Source organism: Haliotis asinina, chromosome 4 (genome assembly GCF_037392515.1).
Source record: "Haliotis asinina isolate JCU_RB_2024 chromosome 4, JCU_Hal_asi_v2, whole genome shotgun sequence".
Taxonomy (NCBI): domain Eukaryota; kingdom Metazoa; phylum Mollusca; class Gastropoda; order Lepetellida; family Haliotidae; genus Haliotis; species Haliotis asinina.
This window is the reverse complement of record NC_090283.1, coordinates 27,219,495-27,243,929: the sequence shown is the minus strand read 5'-3', so window position 1 is coordinate 27,243,929 and position 24,435 is coordinate 27,219,495. Positions and strand designations below refer to the sequence as shown.

The 24,435-nt window shown below is 37.4% G+C and overlaps 1 protein-coding gene across 2 annotated transcripts in view; it reads right to left on the bottom strand.

Moving 5' to 3' along the window:
- Nucleotides 1-24,435, bottom strand: part of LOC137281441 (E3 ubiquitin-protein ligase RNF13-like) — a 30,636-nt gene extending 6,201 nt beyond the window's left edge. The window contains exons 1-9 of one of the 2 annotated variants that reach the window (XM_067812667.1): nucleotides 24,326-24,435; nucleotides 13,159-13,282; nucleotides 11,822-11,908; nucleotides 11,529-11,654; nucleotides 6,742-6,832; nucleotides 5,060-5,256; nucleotides 4,098-4,191; nucleotides 3,859-3,939; nucleotides 273-482 (exon numbers count right to left, since the gene is read on the bottom strand). In XM_067812667.1, the coding sequence (XP_067668768.1) occupies nucleotides 273-482; nucleotides 3,859-3,939; nucleotides 4,098-4,191; nucleotides 5,060-5,256; nucleotides 6,742-6,832; nucleotides 11,529-11,654; nucleotides 11,822-11,908; nucleotides 13,159-13,269 (997 nt within the window). In that variant the 5' untranslated portion in view covers nucleotides 13,270-13,282; nucleotides 24,326-24,435. Of the gene's footprint in view, nucleotides 1-272; nucleotides 483-3,858; nucleotides 3,940-4,097; nucleotides 4,192-5,059; nucleotides 5,257-6,416; nucleotides 6,502-6,741; nucleotides 6,833-11,528; nucleotides 11,655-11,821; nucleotides 11,909-13,158; nucleotides 13,283-24,325 lie in introns of both variants that reach the window. The other variant, XM_067812668.1, reaches the window with a different exon arrangement.

Genomic DNA, 24,435 nt, shown 5'->3' with positions numbered 1-24,435 from the left:
ACATCTATTCTGTTCAGCATTAAATCCTCATCTTTGGACTTAATCAGAAACAACTTATTTCCTGACACACTTGCTATTTGCTCATATAGTTTCTTTATCTAGCGGCACTAGAGAAAGGTAATTTCAGCAGATACCAGCCCTAATTCAAGACTTTGATGAGTCTAAATTGTAAGTTTAACTGTAATTGTTTATTTTGCTATGGTGTTAACATCAAAGAGGTTCTAAAAGAACATTCAATGCCAAACAATAGACTACATATGAAGGAAACACACCTGAAGTGTCAAAGGTCGACCTGCGACTGGGACTACTTCTGGTCTGACCTCCCAAGAGGGGCGTGGCCTCTGTTGGGGATGTGGTACTGTTCTCCTCGTCAGACTCTGACTCAGATTCTGCATCCTGGCCTGGTATCACTCGTCGCTTGCACACAGGACACGTCTTCTTGTTCTTCAACAGCCAGGGGTCTATACACTTGACGTGGTAGGCTGAAACACCAGACAACCAGTGTTTTAGTAAGCGCCAGTGTCCACCCACGAATACATGCTCATGGCATAACTATCTGATCTCTCACTCTAGACCAACAGTTCGCGGTGAAATGGCAGTGTGTGAAATGGATTCAAAATTGTGCTAGCCACCTGGGCTAGCCTGAAGTCCACAAAATAATTCACAAATTTGAATTTGTTTCATCATTAAACTGCTAATATGATGAACACTATTATCAAGCCATAACCTTGCATGATTTAAAGAGTGTAATACTCTCTCAGAGAGAGTGATGTATTTACAATATGACTCCATGGAAGTTCTTCAGGCAGTTGGGCCTGTCACTGTTGGGATTTACTGGTCTGAACAGATTTTGACTAGCCACGAGCTACTACTAGTAATAGCAGGCCAATGGCTCACACTGTGAAGCGGTATGCTGTTTCCACAGAACATATTGTAGTACAAGGCTTTCGGATCGGGTCATTTCAGTTCAGTATATGAGAAATGATGAAGAAAACTGAGAAGAGCCATACTTTCCATGGTATAATAATGTGGAAGAAAATAACCATAATTTTATGGCTTAATAGAAATAATGGTATGAAAACAGGAAATACCAAACTTCTCGATTGCAATGCACTGAACCAAATGCAAGATACTGCGGCTCTACTAATAAAGTGGTATACCGTTTCGACTATCTGCCTCAATTTGTCAGTTAAGGTTAATACTGCTATCATTTCATTTAAAAAATGTGCATAGAAAGTATTAACTGATGCAGACTGCAGACAGGTACATCTTTGGTGAAAATCACTGTCAAGTTGCGTCAGTGAGTGAGTGAGTGAGTGAGTGAGTGAGTTCAGTTTTACGCAGCACTCAGCAATATTCCAGCTATATAGCGGCGATCTGTAAATAATCAAGTCTGCACCAGACAATCCAGTGATCAACAACATGAGCATTGATCTGCGCAATTGGGAACCGATGACATGTGTCAACCAAGTCAGTGAGCCTGACCACCCGATCCCATCAGTTGCCTCTTACAACAAGCATAGTCGCCTTTTATGGCAGTTGCGTCAGTGGAATAGTGTTTATACATTACACATTAGTAGAGGTGCATCGATTGATCAAATAATCAGTCTATTGATCGTTTGACATTCAAACTTTGATATTCAATTGAAAAAGATTTCAATCAATAAGACTGTATAGTACATTCAAGAATAACATAAACAATTGGTGTGCATGCAACATTTGTAAATACCTTGGTTGGCTTGCGATCGCAGCCATAATACAGGAAGTCAAGTGTATTTATAGCCTGCCAAGAAGCAGTCGTTTTCTTCTTGAGCATGTACTGGCTTGCAGCGTAAGAACAGTTTTAGTGTGGATACCTATATTATTTAAACCTATGTTTAAGTTCATGTTTGAATATGCAAGCATTGATTAAGGTTTCGTAAATGTCGTTTGTTAGGAAAACGTGGTTCTAAAAACAACGAATACTCCTGAGAATATAACATGTGATCAAAACAAGCAATTTGATTTGCTTTTGCTGGTCAAACTGTCAACAAAACGGCAGCTTTCCTGCATGTATGCTTTGAGAAAACATTTTGTATTTGGGAAAGGCTCACTTCTCATCGAATTCACATACAAGGCTTTACTGACATTTGTCACATCTACTATTAGATGTACAGCCATTCTATTCTGATTTCTGCATCGAATTTGACACACAGTTCTTGAGTTCAATGTTTCTAAATTTTCACACACACAAATAATTGATGTACATATCATTTTACTCTAAAATTGTGATCTAAATTCATATTAGTTGTCAAATACTCCATGATTCTTAATATCCTTTTGTCAAAGTGGTTTTTTTTGTCCATTTCTAAAGAAGAATGGGCTACAATCTCGTGTCATATGACATATCTTTGTGACAAGCTATCATATAGCAATTGTCTCATCAGCTGGTCTTCTGTTCATAATTCATACTTGTAGTCAATCATTTATCGATAATTGACTGATAGAAGACAGGGGATCATTAACAGGAGTTATAGCTAAAATGGATAGAATTATCATGAAAACGACCGCTCGTTATCAGAAATGAGTGGTCCACTGTAACTTGATAATGCCCGCAAAATGCTTGACGACGGGCCATTATCAAGCCCGTTGTTAGGTGACGTCATAAGTAGCTCAGCTGTTGAAGTTCAATCACCTACGGCTCGATTGAACTTGGGTTCATTATTGACCATATATCTGGCTTACATTCGTCACTTGTGCCTGTGCCATTATGCACTTTCCTGCCTGTGCCAACCATAACAATTGTACCATAAATTACAACATACAGCAATGAAAATATCAACTGGAAGTCTAACGTTGTTGATGACTGAAAACAATGGCGGCTGGTAGTATGAGTAAAGGACAAGGTCGAATGTCGTCACTCTCAATAGTGACGTCATCTGTGTTATTCTATGACGTGACTATATTTGTAAAATGTGTGTCAGTGACCTCCGTCGTTTTGTTGTTGGCAGTAAATGCTTCTAAACCGATGCGGCTGTTTTTATTCTTATTTTATTAAAAATTCTATTCATTTTAGCTATAATAACGGTAACGCTATTTTTCAGGGCATTATCATTTGCAGAAGCCCTCGGTCTTTTCAACTGCCCTCCTTCGTCGGGCAGTTAATGAAAGACCTCAGGCTTCTGCAAATGATAATGCCCTGAAAAATAGCGTTACCCTTGTAATATCTTGAACTGAAACCAATGAAGCAATCCTGGCATTACCAAAGGGACACAACTTTGCATAGTGACTTAGAGAGTAATCACCCAAGATACCAAACTTTACACTTTATTGTGGCCAGACCATTTTAATTCTTGTTTAACACATCTGCCAGTCACATTTTTTCAAGAATAAGAAACGACATAAAAAATGATTTTCTCCACTAAAAAATAAATTTCTAATGCTTTTATTGGCCAAAAATGTAGACTTAAATGAAAATGGTATTTTTAATTGCTTTTTGCCCCATATACACATCATAAATTGCCAGAAGTAAAAATACTTTTAACATTTAGATGGAACATTGCTTTTACTGGTGATTTTATTTTGCTATTTTCCCTCATGTCAGAAGTAAAATACTTTTAATATTTATATAGAACATTACTTTGACTAGTGATGTTTTTTTCCCCTCCTGCCTTTAGGTTTTCAGAGAGCAAAATTCCATAAAACCAGAAATAAAATTGGTCTGGCCCTACGAAAGAGTAATCCCACACATATACATAGATTTCTTTTAGACTGGTCAGTTGTATGTCACTTATGACCATCGATTGTCAAGTGATTGTCATGTGATTTTCATGTTATTGTCATGTGATTATCATGCTATTGTCATGTGATTATTCTTACCATGTGAGCAAGGTAACACCCTCATCTTCTCTCCTTCCTCATAGTCATCCAGACATATAGCACAGACATCATAGTAGTCACCTGCAACATCGAAGACTACAGGTCACACCTGTCCACACTTACGCTACAACACTCACTGTCCAATTACTCCAGACTTCAAAGAATAGACAAAGGACACTTTACATATGTCACTCAATCACTAAAGCAATATAAACTAATCTTGTGTATACAATACTTACCTTTCTTGAACTTCTTAATTGGTATCTTTTTAAGGTGTTTTTTAGATAACCTTGACCTTCTCTGGCGCCTGATGTCACGACACCATTTAGCGATCTGAAACAACAGAAAGGTGACTGTTACCGACATGCAATGAAACATTTCAAATTCTTTGACAATTTTGTTTCATGGTGTGCACAGGTTTCTTTCACAAGGATGATGAGTTGGTGAATGAATGAATAGAGTTTTTCAATGCTATGATATTCTAGTCAAAGTTTACTCAAACACATATATACTAAGAAAAAAAAATTAGGGATCACATAAAAGCAACAGTGTTCCTTATTTTTGAAGAGGGTTTTTAAAAGTCTGTGTATGGCATAGCATGTGAAGAAACCTGGTAAATAAATAAATGAACACACAAGCTTTCGAGTGATCACTGATTTTTTCCCCTCAGTATAAATTTCAATGCACCCATTGAGTGCCAGACAGCAAGAACAATCCTCCCTGAACAAGCATGATGAACCCTACAAGGTATTGCATGAGATACTTTTATTTCATGTAAGTAATGTACTTGAGCATTTCCGAATGTTTTCCTGGTGTAACGATGTTCAGATGGTCCACCCTTGCAGCTGTATATATAACCATTAACTATCAGTTACACTGCTTGTGAAGTCAAACCAAATTACTCTTTGTGATAAATACCTGCTATGATTATGAATTTTAATTTCATAACAATTAAAATATCAATTTGTAAACTAGTATTTTAACACTGGTTGAAAAGATTTCAGCCTGAATTTATTAGTATGATATATTTCCTGAACTGATGTTGTAAAACAGGTTGAGAACTACTAATGGTAAAAGACATTCTCTTTGCATTTGAGACTCATATGAGATATAAAGGCTGAATACCCTCTAGTTTAAGGATTCAGGGATGCTTGCTGAACTAAATTTGACCTCAATATTTGACAAAGTGTCAAGTACATACCATGAACACCAACATAAGACAGAAACATGTCCCTATGACGATGGCAAAAGGCCAGAGGTAGACTTTGTAGTCAATGTCGGGGATACCATCATCAACATTGATGAGGACGTTGGTGTTTTTGTAGTTGTATTCAGTGCCAAGGGTGATGCCGTTGTGGTACCCAACAAATACTGAAGGGATAGTAATCTCACTGCCATCTGTAATGATAAACAAGTCATTAATTGATGTACATAGACTAGGCAAGTAAGTGTGTGTGTGTGTGTGAGAGAGAGAGAGAGAGAGAGAGAGAGAGAGAGAGAGAAAGAGAGAGAGAGAGAAAGAAAGAAAGAGGAGAGCCAGGGAGAGAGAGAGAGCTTGTTGAAATCAAGACAAATACTGGCGTCGCAGTGGTAGACCATAGTGTTGGGAATTGGTTAAAAATCATAACCTATGATTAGTTCATAATAGCCAAAAATAACTGGTTAGCATCATTTATGAAATATACCTGTTCTGGTTGTTCATGCACAAAAAATAAAGAAAAATGTGTAGTTCTTTTGGGTTATTTTGGAAATTGCACAAAATGCCTTTGAAATTTCACATCATTAAAGAAAGGCTAGTATGTTAAAGACAATTCCTGGAGGAAAATACTAAATATAGTCAATCATGACTTGGAACCAGCTTGTAGTGCTTATGAAATCGAAGAATAATGACGGACAAAACCAACTTGTGAAAAATATTGTTAATGCAAACAAGTCTTCCCAAATTGTTTGTGTACTCATATGAGAGGGGATGATCAACTGCTTCATCATTTAGTCACTGCAACCAATCATTTCAATTAAACGGAGCACCAATATCAGGGACCACTGTGATACAATGCTGCATGTTTAACATGGTTGCCCAGCTCAGTCAATGTATGCAGACTCTGGTCTCACCAATCCTTGATTCAATTTGTGCAAGCTGGGTCAGTATCACCTTTGTTGAAAGTGGTGTCACAAGGTTTTTCCATTTGACTTTTAAACTATATGAATAAGTAAAACAGATAGGTACTGGCACGCATTGTAAGGATAAGCAAACCAAAATGGTGACACTTTTTCTGAAGTTTCAAACTTAAAAGTGAAATCATAAATTTGGAAACATTTTCAGTCAATCTCTTGTACAATCAAGTCCTGACAGTGGCCAGTGGCACTGTTTACAAAGAAAGGAAACAGTAATATCATTACCTTAACCCATGTGTTACAATTTCACAATATATATCACAATATATCGCAATATGAAAATATTGGCAATACCAAACCTTAGTTATACATTGATGTGTTGACATGTTTAGGGAAAGGGAGCCTTTCCACTTTCAATATGAGGGTATAGGGGTAACACTTACCACCTGGCATAGGAAAAATCTTGTCCTTTCCTTCTGAATTGTGGACAATAGCAAGATTGTAACCTCCCAGCTGTGCATTATAAACCTGAAATATTTGCACTGCATTCTTTCACTATCTACCAAGGAATCTACCATCACCATAGTAACAAGCCCATTAGGACACCATGCAGAATACACCCAAATTCAGAGATACAGTCAGATGTATTCAATCTGGTCTCCTATGTTAATGGCACCAAGGAAACCATGCAATCAGTTGCTATAGAAACACAGTAACCATGGGGAAAGTTTAGTATCACCATGGCAACACACCATGCAAAGGACTTACATTTCCCTCCTCCCATTCTGACGAGTTCATCGTTGTTGAAGCTGTTTTGAACTATCGCCATATCAAAGTGCGCTTGTTGCGCATGCAATACCTGAAAAAACACCAAACCATTTCTTCAGTGGCCTCTTTTGGGGGACAGCATACATTATGATAAGATTTTGCATTGAATACCTGTCTTGATCTTGATCTGTCAGAGCCTCCATTTTCACAAACTCCGAGTGAATGAGTAAGTGAGTGAGTTTAGTTTTACGCCGCTTTTAGCAACATTCCAGCAATATCACAGCAGGGGACACCAGAAAATGGGCTTCACACATGGTACCCGTGTGGTGAATCGAACGCGGGTCTTCGGCGTGACGAGCGAACGCTTTAACCACTGGGCTACCCCACCGCCCCCACAAACTTCGAGACACACAGATGAAACAAAGCACATGCCTTGCTTTGGAAGAGCAAAGGAGGTCAAGTTTGTTAAGGAGGAAAAAAGTTTTAAAAAGTCAAGCTGCAGACATGGGTCACTCTAATGACGACAACAACCAGTAATGTTTATGGTAATCTATATTCTGTTTGCAGTGAAAATGTACTGATGAATTTCACTTTCATTTCACCAAAAAACTAAACCTAATAAAGTGAAATTAATTTGCGTGAATTCTCATAATTTTATCTTGCCAAATGAACATCAAAATCTTGAGAATTTTAATTTGACTCTGGACAAAAGTTGTTTACCGATCAATCTTAATTATTATGGGATTTCACTTAACTGAAACACTGAGAACAAGTGGGGTTGGTATAAGTTTACACTTATGTATTGCCCATACATTTGTTTCACTGATCCAATTACTGTGATTACTCTCTTGTAATACAAACCAATAATAGCTATTTGAAACTATGAACATTTGTTAACAAATTTTATCCAACTTATAGCTGAATCAAATTCTGAGTTTTATATGTTCAAAGGGCAAGGCAAACTTTGAGGATTCACAGTCTCAATTTCACTTCATTTGATTTACTTTTTCGCTTGAAATGAAATTCATCCTTACTCTTTCACTGCAAACAGACCACAGTCACAATATTCCAAAGATCCCAGAATTGTGAAAATGAAGGGAGGTAACTATGTAAATTCCACTAGAAAGGACCACATTACAGGTTCCACTACACTATATCAATATCACATGCCCTCAAGCGAAGACCGTATGGAAACAACTCAAACGGACAGAGGCCTGTGACAGCTGTGATTGGATGAAATAGTGTAAGATGTTTATGTGTTTTAAAAGCACATCCATCCAGTAATTAAACTGACCACAATTTTAAGTATTCAGTGCTGTCATTTTTTGTCACCATGACTTATGGTTATGTGTGCACCGATATTTTCAAGTACGTGACATTTGGTGCGGAATGAAGGGTTGATGTGTTCCGCTTCCTGTGATGGAAAGAACAGCAGGACAAGTTGGACAGAATCTGTGTTTTATTGTAGTTTAAAGGTCAGACTGTAACCCTATGTACATGGCTTGGCTGTTGATAGCCTGGATTTTTTTTTCAAAAATATAAGGTTACTATAGAAGTCTATGGAAAAACATTTGGTGTTGTGTAACCTGTAAGAATTGTGTAAATGAAGGGAGGTAACTAAGTAAAACACTTTTATATCTTGCATGAAGCAAAATGGAATTTCGAATGAGTAAATATCGATGTTTGAAAACATACACTAATGTTTCTTACACTGAAAGTGGAATGCCAAATATAAGTGTCAAAATGTAATGCCCTTATGAGAAATTTGTTTTTCATGATAAACAGGCCAGAGTTACCCCCCTTCATGACATCTTTGGTGACCCTATATTTAAACTGGTCTCTTCTCTAGTCACAAAGCAAATGATACAAAATATTTTCACATAAGCTTGCCCATTTCAGGTGATTACGATTTGTGTTGGCTTTAGGCATGTCAGTTGGCAGCAGTTTGTGCTGGCCTTGTGCATGTCAGCTGACAGGCGTTTGTGTTGGGGTTATGCATGTCAGCTGACAGGAGTCTGTGTTGGCCTTGTGCATGTCAGCTGATGGGAGTTTGTGGTGGCCTTGTGCATATCAGCTGATGGGAGTTTGTGGTGGCCTTGTGCATATCAGCTGACAGGAGTCTGTGTTGGCCTTGTGCATGTCAGCTGATGGGAGTTTGTGGTGGCCTTGTGCATGTCAGCTGACAGGAGTCTGTGTTGGCCTTGTGCATGTCAGCTGATGGGAGTTTGTGGTGGCCTTGTGCATATCAGCTGATGGGAGTTTCTGTTGGCCATTTGCATGTGAGCTGACAGGAGTTTGTGTTGGTCTTGTGCATGTCAGCTGACAAGAGTTTGTGTTGGCTTACGCACGTCAGCTGATGGGAGTTTCTGTTGGCCATTTGCATGTCAGCTGACAGGAGTTTGTGTTGGCCTTGTGCATGTGAGCTGACAGGAGTTTGTGTTGGCCACAAATATTCAGCATGTTCTCATCCAAGTGTGGGAGGTGATCAAAATCTTAGAAGTAGACCAGATGCCTGTCTGCCACTGACAATCCAACAATTTGGGATTCAAACGAACAATCATGGGATTCACACACACACAATACACATGGAACGCACAGCAAATGGAGGCTCCTTCAGACAGTAGCAATAGCTTATTTTCACAGGCTTTCAAAAGCACACTTTTTGCAAAGCAAAGGGAGGTCCACACACTAGTGAAAATGTGCTGGTTTGAGCTGTGCTTGGAAAGGAGGAGGGAATACCTTTTAAAAACTGAAAATTAAAAAAATAAACAGAGCTGCACGGTTTTCCTTTACATCATGTACAGTTCGAAAGAACAAAATGTCTAAAAATATGTTAACACGAGGCGAACTGACAATTACGGCGGAAATGATTTCCACAAATTTACACCGAGAAACACTTTTAACTCTGCAGGGAAAACTGTGCATTTTACGCAATAGTTTGCAATGGCTTCCAAAATATGACTCATAAGAAGTACTAAATTGAGAGACAAAGTAGATAAAATCAAGACTAAAAATTTTTACACAGGCAGAACTTAGCAACATAAGTAAATCATAAAAATATTAAAATTCAAGTTTGAATAACTGCAGAGAGATTATAGCTATCATTACTGACTGAAACAGCAACATCTATTTAAGTTAACAAGTGCATTAACCATAACGTGACAACAGAAAGATGTAAAACACAACTAATTCAATGAATAATTAAATACTTAAATACTTTCTCCTCATAATTTTACAACTGAGATTAATAATGTCATTAAAGGCATATTACAAGTACAACATCCATCATGACAGGCAAAACTGTGATTCAACCTTGACTAAAATCAAACCAGTGGTTGATAGAGTGAGTACTAATACACACCCTCTGGTTACAGTGGCCAAACAACAGTCAAGGTACCCTCTACATTGCCTGGACTCATTCAAGCGGTTCTTGCAATTTCAAATTTATCTCAGATAACCCACCCTTGGTTCCATTTGCCAATATGATTGGCTACACAAGGTCCAAAGTACCAATGAGAGTGGGAGTAACAAACCAGCCCCATGTTGAGCAATATCAAAGGCATAGTGTCCTCATGACTATGTTTGAGTTTGCTGGGAATTAATTATTAAATTATTGAGAAAAAGAGGATGTCTCCATATCCATTTAAAATGACAACTTCCTTCCTTCCTAGGTAATAAAGTCCTCCTTTCCTCATTTTCATTATGTAAGCCAAGGATGGGTATGTATGAAATCACAAGAACCATTAGAACTGATCCATGGGTTAGCAAACCCATACGCAAGCCCTGGGCCCCATTTCACAAAGCGATCGTAGCATTAAGACGATCGTAACTCCCATACTTTAACATGAACTTATGACAGTCATAGCACTAAAATCACTTTGTGAAATGGGCCCCTGGAAATACATAAGATGCTGTGATGGTCACCAATCAAATAAAGTTATATTCAGTAGCCATTGTGACCAAGCAATTTCCATCTTAGCCAAGTCATCCAGTATGGATGGGGGCACTATGACTAGAACACTGTGCAGGGCTTAATACTGGATGAGCTATTGTCAAAGTGTCAAGAGGTTTTAGGACACTGGGAAGAGATCATGGTAGCATGAAGGTAAGGCTGCAGGAAACATATTTTGCAGGCATTTTTATCAAGAAAAGGAAGAGATAATTTCTTCTTAGGACAGACCAATTTTATTTGTTTAATGGATCCGCTGGTACTTTTTTTACGGATTAAAAAAAATGAATTTCCCCAGATCAAAAAACAAAATCCTAATTTTTTTATTGGCCAAAACAGTAAGATTGTATGAATTTGTTTTAGGTTGCTTTTTTGCTCCATATACACTTCATTTTATTGCCAAAAGTAAAATACTTTCAGTAATTAAAAGAAATATTGATGCTTGTTTCTTTTTTTTGTTGTTTAATTCTATTTTTTTGTAATTTCTTTTATTTTAAATAGTGAAGAACATTCTTGGAAATCTTTTTCTTTAAATCTAGTTGTACATCCATATGCGATAATAATATCAGTTTTGTTTGGTTTAAAACACTCCACTGGTTGTCTTGACTCAGATGTTTTCCCACAAGTCTGACACAACAAAATTCAACTGTAAAACCATAACAATGTGCAAAAACAATGCACTTTGACATTAATAATATTCCAGGACAAATTTATCATGATATAATACTGACAATTTCCTTTAAACAACCATTCATCATCAACATTTCCTGTAGCTCTTTTATAAAACAGATCTCATTAAAATAATTAACGAAGAAGTGGCACTGAATGCAGATCTCACCTTGAGGGCAAAGTCGCAGTTGTCCCTGGCGATGAGGGCTATCCATGCCACTCCACTCCTTGGCAAGTCTGGGGGAGGATTCACTGGCATACAGGCATTGCGTGGAGTGACATACACAAGTCGACCCTGGCAGGAGATTACAATGAAAGAATTTTTAATGCTAATGGCTGCCAGCTAACAGGACAACAAAATAATAAAGTTAAAAAAAAATGACCCCAAAATGACCAAAATCAAATAAGCAAATCATCTCCTTCCCTTACAGATTATATCTTTAGCATCAACAATTTGCTTACCACTAAACCATCTGCTGGCAGACTGGGCCCAAATAGGGATTCCATATCTTCGAAGATTACAATGGTCTCATTCTGTCGGATGTCAAGCTGTCAAACACAAACACAGAGGAGTTAAAAAGTCTGTTCAATACCACTTTAATCAGTATTTCTTTTACGCCACAATAAGCAATCTTGATTTGACAAGACATCCCTACAAAATGAACACCTTGAAAGTTCACTTCACTAAAACCCAAATCACAGGTCACAAATATGTGCGTAATGTAATCTGAGAGAGGTGAGGTGAAGAGGGGTTTAACGTCGCACTTAAGAATATTTCGCTCATGTGTGCAGCTGCTTGTACTAGCTTAGATGCAAGCTGGTATTTTAGTGCTAGCACAACGAGATATATGCCACAGTTAAGCATGAAAACCCCCTACATAAACATTATACTGACTCAGAGCCAACTAATCCTTGTTGTGCCCATTAATACTGAGCACCATTCAGGGACCAGACAAATACCATATTTAAACATTTTTTGGTATGACACGGCTGGAGATAAACCATGCTGTGTTCCAATCTCCGGGTGGATGCTCTAACCACTACACCACAGAAAGAGTTTGAGGTACCTTTGAAGGCAGGGGCATAGTCTACCTCATAGTTCCTAAATCACATTACTTTCCTTTCAACCTGTCTGTAAAGCAAATACTCTAAATATAGCATGTCTAGATTTCCTCAGGTCCTGGGTTCAGAATCTCCCCTCTCATTGGGGATCCTTTTCAATTCAAATGAAGCTCATTGTTTCCCTAAGACAAACATTATCAGGACCAGTGTCCACAAACAGTGTTTCAAAGAAAAAGGACATTGGGTTCTGTAAATTTCAGATGTCTGTCTGCGCCACTGAAAATTCACAGGCTTAATGACCATTAAACACACACGTCAGATTTAACATTTCTTTTATTTGGCATTGACGTTATTAACAAACGTAAAATTAATAAACAGCGGACAGTGTGACATGACACATATGACAACTTTGGTCATTGTGAAATATACAGGCGGACGCTGGGGATGGTGGGATGTTGGCTTCTATCAGACTGTCCACAAATTGGCCGGATTTGTCAGAGGGTCCAACGCTATTCGTGAACACTGTTCAGGAATAAGGATTAGTCTAACTGAGGTACCCCTTCTCCTCACGCTTTCAAATGGAAACTAGGCACAGTTTCTGGCCAACTTCCTATTGTAATTAAAAGTACACTAGAACATAAACAGCAATAAGTACAAAATGCAACGCAACTTTTCAACCTACTTCATCAGGAAATCAAATTGTATTCATAAACGTTGGCTTTGCAAGCAGAACTTACGACAGAGACGTCACCACTGACGAGTGACACGTTGAGCATAGCAATCAGGTTGAGCACAGTGAAGACATACAGCCCGGTGATATGACCCGGGATTGGGCGATCCACCAACATGATGGCAGCTCACCTGTAACAGACAAACAATGCATAGAGTAACTATCAAACAGAAGCATGAAATAAAGTTGTACATAACGATAAGCCATAGGTGAGGTGAGGCAAAATTGGGTTTAATGCTGTACTTCACAAATATGAAATGCATGAGTATGCATGGCTGATTGTATTTCCGAGACCTAATTGTTTCATAGTGCTAGATACCTAGATACCCGCCTCAAACAGCATGGACCACCGAAATATACTAATTGTGACTAAGACCAGCACAGTGTCTACATTGGGGCACAGTTGTGATTAAAAATCCATGGAGATAGAAATTTTTAAAGTGATGCCATATAAATTCGAATGTCAGTGTTTCATTATACACACACTGAAATTGAACAATCACAATTATCATTAGTAGGGTTGACAGTGTGAAGGCCTTAGAGGTAACCATCATATTTTTTAAGATTTCCAAATGTCACTGAGCATGTTGAGTAATGCCCACAAACTTGTCAGCTTATGATACTGTACATTGATAATGCATTAAACCAGAGTCAGTCTGAAGAGAACCCTAACAGTGAATACTCACACATCTGTGAGATCAATAACACACTCTAGAATGCCATGGTTCAGTTGATGAAAACATCACTCTCCATGACAACTCAACATTTGGTTACCATGGTTACCAAAATTCACAAAGCACAGTTGTAACTGTAAAAACTAATTGAACGTATTGTAAAACATAAAGGATGCTATTGAAACCCTACATCAGGGATCACATATATCACATTTCAGCAATTGTTGTGTAACCATCTAGGTGATGTTTACACAAGCTCTTATCATGATTAGTTTGTACTGTTTCACCGTCAATCGCATCCAGCCAAATGATGGCTCACTAAGTCGAATTTCACAAACATATTTCACAATCTGACAACAGCACCTGCTCCATTTCATTTTCACAATTACACACAAAAATAGCAGTGAGCGAGTATAGTTTTACGCCCTTTTAAACAATATTCCAGCAATACAATGGTGGGGACATCAGAAATGGGTTTCACCATGTCTGGAATCAAACCCAGTGCTTTGGCTTCTCACAATAATAGATCATACAGTATTACCAGTACTGATATGCATGGTGCAATATTTTTGTCTGCACACAGATATAATCTAATTTGTGAGCCATGCATTAGTCAAAGAAATTTTCAAACCTTGAAGGTGTAAATTCTGGGTGAGAGGGGCTCAGGCCCTTTGGATGGTAGGGATCGTTGGGGTGTCTCTCCTAAGAAAATCTTTAGATTCAGCCTGTAAATACTCAATATCTGGGCACACTTAACCAGATACCACTTCACTCAAATAAACATAACTAATTGGCTATTTACTAAAATTCTTTCAAACATTTTCAATTTACAAACACATTTATATTTTCTAAAAAATCAGATTTTTTATGGACAAATTGGAGAGTGGATTTTGTATTTGAAATTCAGACTAACTCAACCAAAATAAGTGGTTGACATCATTGTACATGTGCAATAAAATGCAATGAAAAAAACTTAAACTACAAATTGTATATTAAAAATACTTATTCTATCTTAACATACAGACATAGACAATAAGGTCCCATGTTCTATCTGGACCTATGTCACTAAGATTTCACAGTCCTGTAACATTCAGAAGTATATGTTAAAACATGTCTGTCACAACTGCTTAGTCAGTTGAATGGCCCTGATTTTGACACTGTTATTAGTGTTAACAAACAGTGGGACCTACTTTGTTCTTGATCCCTCCCTGCCATTGTGTCTGTCAGTTATATAAGTCTGTTCATGTCCTGTTTCAAGCTTCTAAACACCAGCTGACACTGCATACGCTTGGCCTGACAACCTGATCCGACAAGGTAGACCAGAAGCCCAGGCAGTCTATGGAGGGTAATTGGGATATGCTTTCTGTGTCTACACTAACTCCACTATCACAGCTTCATAATATCACCCTAAAATATCCTCACAACAGTGAGTGAGTCAGTCAGTCAGTCAGTCAGTTTAGTTTTACAACATTTTTAGCAATATTCCATTAATAATCACAGAGTGAGACCCCAGAAAAATGGCAAATTAAATCCGGGTCTTTGGCGGGACAACCAAACGCTTTAACCACTTGGCTACCCCAATACCCCTTTTAATAACAGAGAGTGGACATTATCACTCTTTTCAACAGTAGTTCAGTTATGTCACAGTGTTAGTTAGTTCCTAAACAAATATATTGTGTTGAACATATTGGCAGTGTATATCTTAACACAATGGAAATATATATCATATGTCTGATATATGAAGGTCCTGTATTTCCTTGTGGGAAGTGTTAGACACTGAAAGATTGTAAAATATTTTCCTGCATGTATAAACGGTTTAAGCCTGCATATTACGATATGTCCAGAAAAATGAATATTTCAATATCGTCACTTACGTTCCTTTCCAAAATTCTAAAACAGTAACAGAAAATCTCAATCATGAAATTTGAGTGATGAATTACAAAACAAAACATCATCAACCTTGGTTGCTGTTCAATAAGTGGGACTTAACAGTGTGTATTTGGTCTTGTAGGCAATTGAAATGCACCCTCTGGATGAGGAAATGAATCATTTTAAACAGTATGTATTTAGTTTCAAGCGAATATCATCTGCTAGAAGAGGTTTGCGAATATGACAAAGATAAGCATGATTCCATTGTAACACAACACCCACACATCTGCACACTATAAACACTGCATACAGGATTATCCAGCATTATCACTAAAACCAGTTCCTTATAAACCCTTACGACAGAATGACTATCATTAATGATGGGTAGGTCAGTGGTTGAAGTATACGTTTTAGTACATGAAAGTAAACGTTTACAGTCTGTAATGCTATTTCTGATCCTCTGCCATGATAGTAACAGACCATTCAAAAACATTGCCTTGTTAGAACAGCCTATACATAATCAAAACTGGGCTGTTTTGATAGAGGATATGGTATGTGATTACTAAGAGTCAAAGACTGGAAGATTTCCTCTAGACAAGGTCAGTCAAGTGACTGATGGTACATTACGTGTCCACCATCATCGGAATCAGTGTAAGCACTTCATCTGCATGTCTAATTTGGACATCCTGACATTAAAACTTGACTCAAACACTTGTATGGTGAAATAATCACCAATATACATAACAGAATCAGAATTACAAAACCCCGAAATGACGCGACAGAAACACCTTGAGTGCTGCCATTATCATATTCGTGTGCACTGGATAAAGAACAAATTACCTGAGATTTTCCGCTAGCTACTCTGGACAGCTTTAACAATATGTTACTGGCCTGATTCACATTCAGCTAGCATCTGGCTACCAGGCCAGTACCTATTTCGAATACTGCTTTAATCCTCTACACTTTTGTCCATTTTCACCTGTTTCACAGTGACTAATAGAATTAGAAAACAATCCATAGAAATACCACCACACCGAGGTTGGAGACTGTGATAAATTCATACACTGGACCTGGGATAATATACCACATTATCGTATCATCATCTGTTTCTCCGAGCCCCAATTCACCATGGAATCAAGAAAACATGTGATAACATTATACAAACATGACAATCATTATGATTATCATTTACTCACACTGTGACCACCAGAGACAATCTGTATCACTGTCCTAGTCAAGTTCCCTTTCCTATTCTAGAAAATCATGTGGCGAGAGGACCACCAGGGTCATGTGGTATCATTATTTATATACTTCCTATTTCACTCCGTATTCATTTTCTGTTCCACCGCACAGCTGAAGTTAATGTTACTCCCCCAAGGAAACAAGTGATTGAACACAATGGCATTATTCTATGTCGACTGGCAACAGTTCCCGATATCAGTGTTCACAAATAGCGTCGGACCCTCTGACAAATCTGGCAGATTTGTGGATGGTCCGGTGGAAGTCTATAATCCACTTCTAAATGGCATTGTGCATTTATGACCTACCTTACTAAAATTAGAGAAATTGAAGAAGACCAAAACCATTAAAGACACATCATGATGAGACATCAAGAGATGTCCCAGTCAGCAAACATATCAGTGTTACTAATCCGCTACCAGGTGATCACAGACACCATGATGAAGACAGCAGTTGTGTGGGGGTGAAAGGTCAGTAGATGCAACAACAAACTTTGTATCGGTCATTGTATCAGCAAAGTCAAGAGCTGAGATAAACATGTCGACAGCTCATGGAGGAAGGAAACACTTGACTGATCATTATCATGATACAATGTATCATACAACTGTTCAATATATAAATATATTGCTTGAAATTGGGACAAAGAACGGGAGTCCTAAAGTTGTCCCCTTGACTCTCTTGAGAATTAAAAATCTATATTTTATAAATACCATAGAACACTGACAAAGATTTATCTTGAATAAACTTAGTGTCCGTGGCATGCAAATTAGACAAGAATAAATATCTGGTTCAAAAATCTTATTTTTGTAAGATTTCTTTTCCTAAGTTTTGAATTATTTTACCACTGTATTTAGTGCAATAATAAACGAACTAAGCATTAGCCTCTTCAGCTTCACCATGGTCCTGGCTTTGTTGTCAGTGATATAGAAGTTACCTCAACTTGGCCATAACCTGCCTAGGATGAATGGAAGGAAGGACAGGAAAGACAAAACTTTTAGTCATTTAGTGAACTGACTAAAAAGGTCAGCCATTTTGTATTATTTTCTACAACAACGATTAATAAACTTCAGTCATTTCATGAAATTTCATTTCCTCTTTATGTTGTGGACAGGGGTTCGTGAGGTGTGGCTGCTCTGGACAGGTGTAAATGTCTCAAAGACAAGCGAAAGTCGATACCACAGTAGTTGGAACTGTTCAAATAAGTGATGTTGAAATTGTGATCCACTTTTGTAGATTAAGTTATTAAATGAAATTTCATAAAATGACTGAAGTATATTTATTGTTGTTACACAAAATGATGCAACATAGCTGATCCTCTTAGTCATTTCACGAAAACACTGCTTTCACAATCTGACTGCATCCTTGATATCTCCAGGGTATATCTTCCGATAAGTCACCACTATACTCTGGACGCATCTATGGGTTGGCTAGATAATTTCGTCAACTCCCTTAGCAGGCTCTGCCTTCTCACTGTAGCCAATCAGCTAAGCTGATGTTACAACCAAGCTTTCCCGTGTCAACAAAGATAGCAGTCACAGCTGCGATGTTTTGTTCTCAGTGCGATTCAGATTTTTGGGCAAATCATACAGACAAATTGATAGGATCAAAACTGTACAAAAACATATGCAAGAATTCCTTCTACCTCTTTCAGAGAACCTCGGCATGGTTTGTATTGCCAAGTTTAATCGGTTAGATAATTTAAAAGGCAAAAGTGAGCTCTGATTGGTATGTTCAACTTCCCAACGTTGACACCTGATTGGATAAAAAGCCAGCCAAGGGAGGTAGATGCATCCAGGGTACAGCTGAGATTTATTGGCCCATATACCCTGGAGATATGGGGATGAATCTGACTGTAACTTATACATAAACTGGGAATGTGTCTAAGGATGGATGGACGGGTGGATGGTTGGGTGGATGGAAGGATGGATGGATAAGCTCAACAGGATGTAGATATTACTTACAAACTGGATAATAACGAACATAGGAAGAAAACCTCACATGTGCTTCAACATTATCAAAACGTTTTCTATAGTGTTTTTTATACATCAAGTAAACAATCAAGCCAAACAAGCGAGTGATTGATCAAATGTTATGAACAACATCCTACAGAAAACAATAAGTCAACAGTATGTAACACATATCTACTTGACAATGACACAATATGCTGTAAATTTTCTGAATCCTGACCAACTGACCATATCCTTTAGCATTTCTTTAGCTGTCTCAGTTTGCCCAAGCTACACAGCAAGAGCTATACACCAAACAAGTAACAATTTCTACGAAGGTCACATGTGTTACACTTACATATGTAAGTCTTCCATCTACTGTCATCAGTATGACAAAAATAACCACGATAAGACAATGTTAGTTTATCAACACAGTGTGTTTTCAGATTTGTGGGTGTTATCGTGTATTTGCAGTCTAGTAAACTTAGTCTCACTTACACTCCTCTACTGAGTCTGTCAAACCCTTGTAGGAGGTCATGTCAGTTAACCTTTGAGACTAACCAATCACAACACAGCTTACCAAATTGTGAAAGTGAAAATTCGCACACACTACAGTCCGCTTGATTCCATTTGAGACCGATGAATTGCTCACTAACACAAAATCTAATAATTGCAACAAAACCAAATTTTCCACAGCCACATGAAATCAACAGACCAAATCTGATGATGTGTCTCATAATTTGGGACACCCGAATAAAAAAGTTGTTTAACAAACGATCATCATTTTCTTGTCACAGCGATGTGTAAACAATCAGTTCTGGACCAGACAATCCAGTGGTCGACATCATGAGCAAAAATCTACTGGGATTCGATGGCCGAGCCAGTGAGTGGGACCACCTTTACCCATCACTCACCTGTTGAGACAAGTATGGGCTGCAGCAGAGTAACTCTAATCCAGGGCTCTTTTTCTCGAAACATTCGTAGCCCTAAGAATTCGTAACTTTGATCATAGCCAGTGTGTTACGAATAGGCCTAAGAAGCTAGCCAGATGTTCATGGGTGTTAGTAACACCTTCTTCGGTCAAGTTCCATCCTGGATTCCACACATATTCTCAGACTGAGCCATTCATCCAGTCTGAACATCTACAGAACACCACAGAAATTCTATGAATACACAACGCTTTTAGAATGTGAGAAAGTGTAATCCGTAACACAACATATGTTACATCTGATCGCTATCTAAAATACATGGTGTATTCATTCAACAAATTCAAAACACAATGCAATAACATATTATAGGTTGATGGCAGGGCTGATATCATGGTTACAAATCACTTGAGCTGAACAGCATCTGTTAATGATTTCAATTTGATATTCATGTTCACCAGAATTAAAAATTCACTATTTCTTGTATCAATTTGTCCAACAGTCAATCAGGATGACAGGCAATTAGGAGATAATCCTATTGTGTATACATTTTGTAAGTGATTATAGTTCGTTGAACGCTGATAAATGTCATTCAAAACCGAACATGTTGGTGTGATGTACAGTAAACCGGCTCTCAGTAGTGGTTATTGAAAATTTTTCACTTCTAATTGTCTAGTAACAGCTAATCAAAAACGAACAAACTTAAAAGTCATGGTAGAATACATATTGGTGTGGTAATGATATGACTCAAAATGCACGTAATTCAAAGCTAGATGTTTCTGTGCAACCCTCACATAGGCCAGTCACAAATGTCTACAATTCTGACATACTATAAGTGCACATACAAGTAGCAGGTTTCTTTCCATTCAATATCAGGCTATACAGTTTTATATGGTCATTGATGGAAACAACTTTGCAGGTGTTCAATTTTTTTTAAAAGCCACTTGCAGTGATTTTTATGACATAATCAGGATGATGTAATGATGAAAGAATAAATAAACATGGTATTTGATGTTAATGATTAGTGTGTACTATTTACTGAGAAGTGATAAATAACAAAGAAGATAACTCTACTTTATGGTCACTGTTAATTAATAGCTACCTTTTGAGAAGACATGAAAATAAATCAAAGTTTACTTGCTGTTTGAAACCGCAAGCAGAAATTATCAGTACCCCAACGACAAGTAAGACACCATTATTTGATTGCCCCAAATTAAAACTGACTTGTCCTAGGTATGGCGGTGAGATTTTTTAACTCCTGCTTTGAAATTGCTAGTGTACTCTAGTACAATGGCACACATAAAATCATCTGCCATGATAATTTTTCCACTATACCAGCCGATTTCCTTATTCATATTTTTTAATAAACAACATAATTAACACTAGGAAGTCAACTGGGCACCGCAACAGCATGATATACAAATCTGCTTGCCCAATAGAAAAAAATATACTGGTCTGGGACCAGGCTTTAAACAGGATGCAGCAGACACTCCCTTTCATTTTACAATCAGGACTGAGTCACCCTTTCCCTCCTAGGCCAAATGATCGAAAAATACTTTCTCAGGTTCCCCTCTCACTCACACACCCGACAATATATTCACAAACAGTTATAACTGACATTGTGCAGATGTAATTAATTGCCACTGTGATATGTTTGATATTAGTCCTCAGCACAATGTAGGACATATTTAGTTCATCAGTTTCCATGGAAACTAACCCAGAACTCAATTGGCATGATTTTTTATGACGTTTTAATAAATATCTGACATGAAGCCAGATTGTAGATCAGGAAACTTTTCATCCTTAGTCATATCAGGGTTTCAAATTGCCCTTGCTTATATGTTTTCATTGTTATTTATAGATTGACACATGAGACCATGAGAGACCTCAGTCATGTACTGTGATTATACTGTACCAAGAACAATAAAAACTCCCTTAAATTGGTAAAGATGAAATAAAGATAGTGTTCTATTCAGAACAGAATGTAAGCTTTGTCAAAAGCCAAAAGTCAATAAATAATGATGGGAGCTCTAATGATAAAAGTAACATTCAGAGTAAATTTCTATTAACATTGGGTATGATATGATAAACAGAGACATAGATCAATATGCTGAAATAGAAATTTTTATCCTCATACAATGTCAATACGTGCAATGAACTACTGCCTTAACATTGCAGCAAACATGGTCTGTTTGGTGCTCAAATCCACGTAAATTTTTTCAATGGCATGACAATGGTTTGTAAATAGTCTGGGTCAGACAATTCTGTGATTGATATCATGAGCATCATTCTCTGCAACTGGGATATATCATGTCAGCAAGCCCAACTACCCATCACATTAGTCACCTCTTACAACATGCTTAGGTTGCTGACAAACAATTGTCATCCTGATTTGTACATGTATAGGAAACCTGGATATGTAGTGAGCAGCTGAAACAAAAGTGACTGACAGAAGACAGACAGTTTCCACATATACAACCCCTAGGGAGTTGAGATTGAAAATATGATGTGCTGCTAAGAAAGACATCCAGTGATCATGGCAAAAAATAAGCACCTTTCAGCAGCTGAAATGATATTGGCGCTACACAAATAATAGGTTATAGCAAAATAATAACAACATAAAAATATACTGAGGAAAAGTACAGCTGTCTTTGTTTCCCAATCTGCATTTTGAGAGAATCAATGCACATGGTAGGCAGAACAACGATCCAAACAATATGTAACATGGTTGTTATCTGTTTCAATGTGAAAGAGGTAGTCAAGAAAACCCCTCCTTTCTCAATCAATAAATACATGAAGGTGAACTGGTTATCGATGGAAGCATTGAAGCTGTGTGATCTATAACAGTGTACATTCCTATTTAAACTCCCTATGACAAAACAAGAGGGTCTGTAATTAGAATAGGAGTACAACGATAGTTGGCAACATACCAGGGCAGGCCTTTTTGCTTTAATTCTTAAATATACACGAAGAAAACTGGTACACATTTTCAAAAATGACTGTCAGCACCTACCAGTTAAAATGGATGCACTATAAATACTGACTTTCTACATCTTCATCACCTGATAAAACAGTTTGCCTACATTTAGGGAGATATTTTATCATGTTTATGTTGATACTTCTTAATTTCATTGACAATAATTATTTTTACCTTGCTGCAAGTTACAGACTGAAAGCTTATAATAAATTATTCAACCATTTGGTTAATAATAGATTAGATTAGATGTCAAATTAACATTCTGACCAATAGTAGTTTGCAGCTTGACAAAAGCCACTCTTGTAAATATGGTATATATGAAATAAAGATAGTATTTTTTTTTATTAGGAATTATTATTTTACTTATGTAACACGTGCAGTGACAAACAAATAAATAGAACATGTTATTACTATATTTTTTTATTAGTATTGTAGGATAATCATATAGCACACATGCAACCATCCATGCAACTAGTGCTAGCTGAAGGCACTGGTATTTGTCAACTGTTTGCGTAACACTCTACCATTTCACACATCTGTAGGACACATACCCCTGAACTAGATAACATGCAGTCCCTCTTGCATTTTGTTCAAGAGACAAACCATTCAGCAGTTTGTGATTGATATTTCTGCTGGCACAAATAGAATACTCTGTTGCATGTATATTGTAATTACATTTATCATGTTTATTTCAATAGGTCAAGTGACATGCCATTCCAAATCATTCCTTAGTGGTTGAATGAAACTTAGTAATTTCTCATTAACAGATATACATGCAGTTGAGGTTAGTGGCCATTACGCCTGGCTGGTGTAATGCAGTTTGTCGACACATTTGAAGGAAATAGTGATATGTTGGTATCAATATATTGATCATGAGATCAGATGGGATGATAAACGTTTAGCAGACAACAAAACAATTCAAAAATACTGGGAGTACAAATATCATTTCAAGAATTAGTCTTGGTGCTTGCATAAAAACACTACAGGACTAGGCCAGTGAGATAACACACTGCCTTGAAAAACTGTGCTCAGACTCTGAGTTGACTGTTTTAAAACATTAAATGCCAAGAGCAATCCGCGATGGTTACCACTTTTTAAAACACTGAGCACTCCCAAATTATTTTTCCCTTATTAATGTCAATTTGACTTCATCTAATTTACGTTCTGCTAAAGTCTACATCTAAAACAAGTCTACAAATAAACAATTTTAAATGGCCTCAAATTAGTAAAGGCTAGCATCTAAACATCACTCAACATTATTACATAAATACCAACAATGTCTGAATCAAGATTTTCAAATTACCACTGCCAAAAAGACTACTTCTAGCAGGATATATATATAATATACACAGCGGTTACGCATCATGCCGTTGTGACTATCAGTATTGTACAAAGTGAACGTTGTCAATAAACATGGCTGGGACTGGAGTTGGTGGCTCCGTTATATCACACTGTCATTACGAAAACCGTCTCTGTGTTGGGCCTAGAAGTTATTGTATCGCTTAGAAAGTAACAATTCTTGCTTATTACTAGATATACTTACAGTATCAAAACTAGTCAACCAGGGAATGAGATGAAACGCTCGATCATATTTCTCAGTATTTCACTTCTCGTCCAATATCCAAAACATTAATGGCGACAAGGTCACATGAC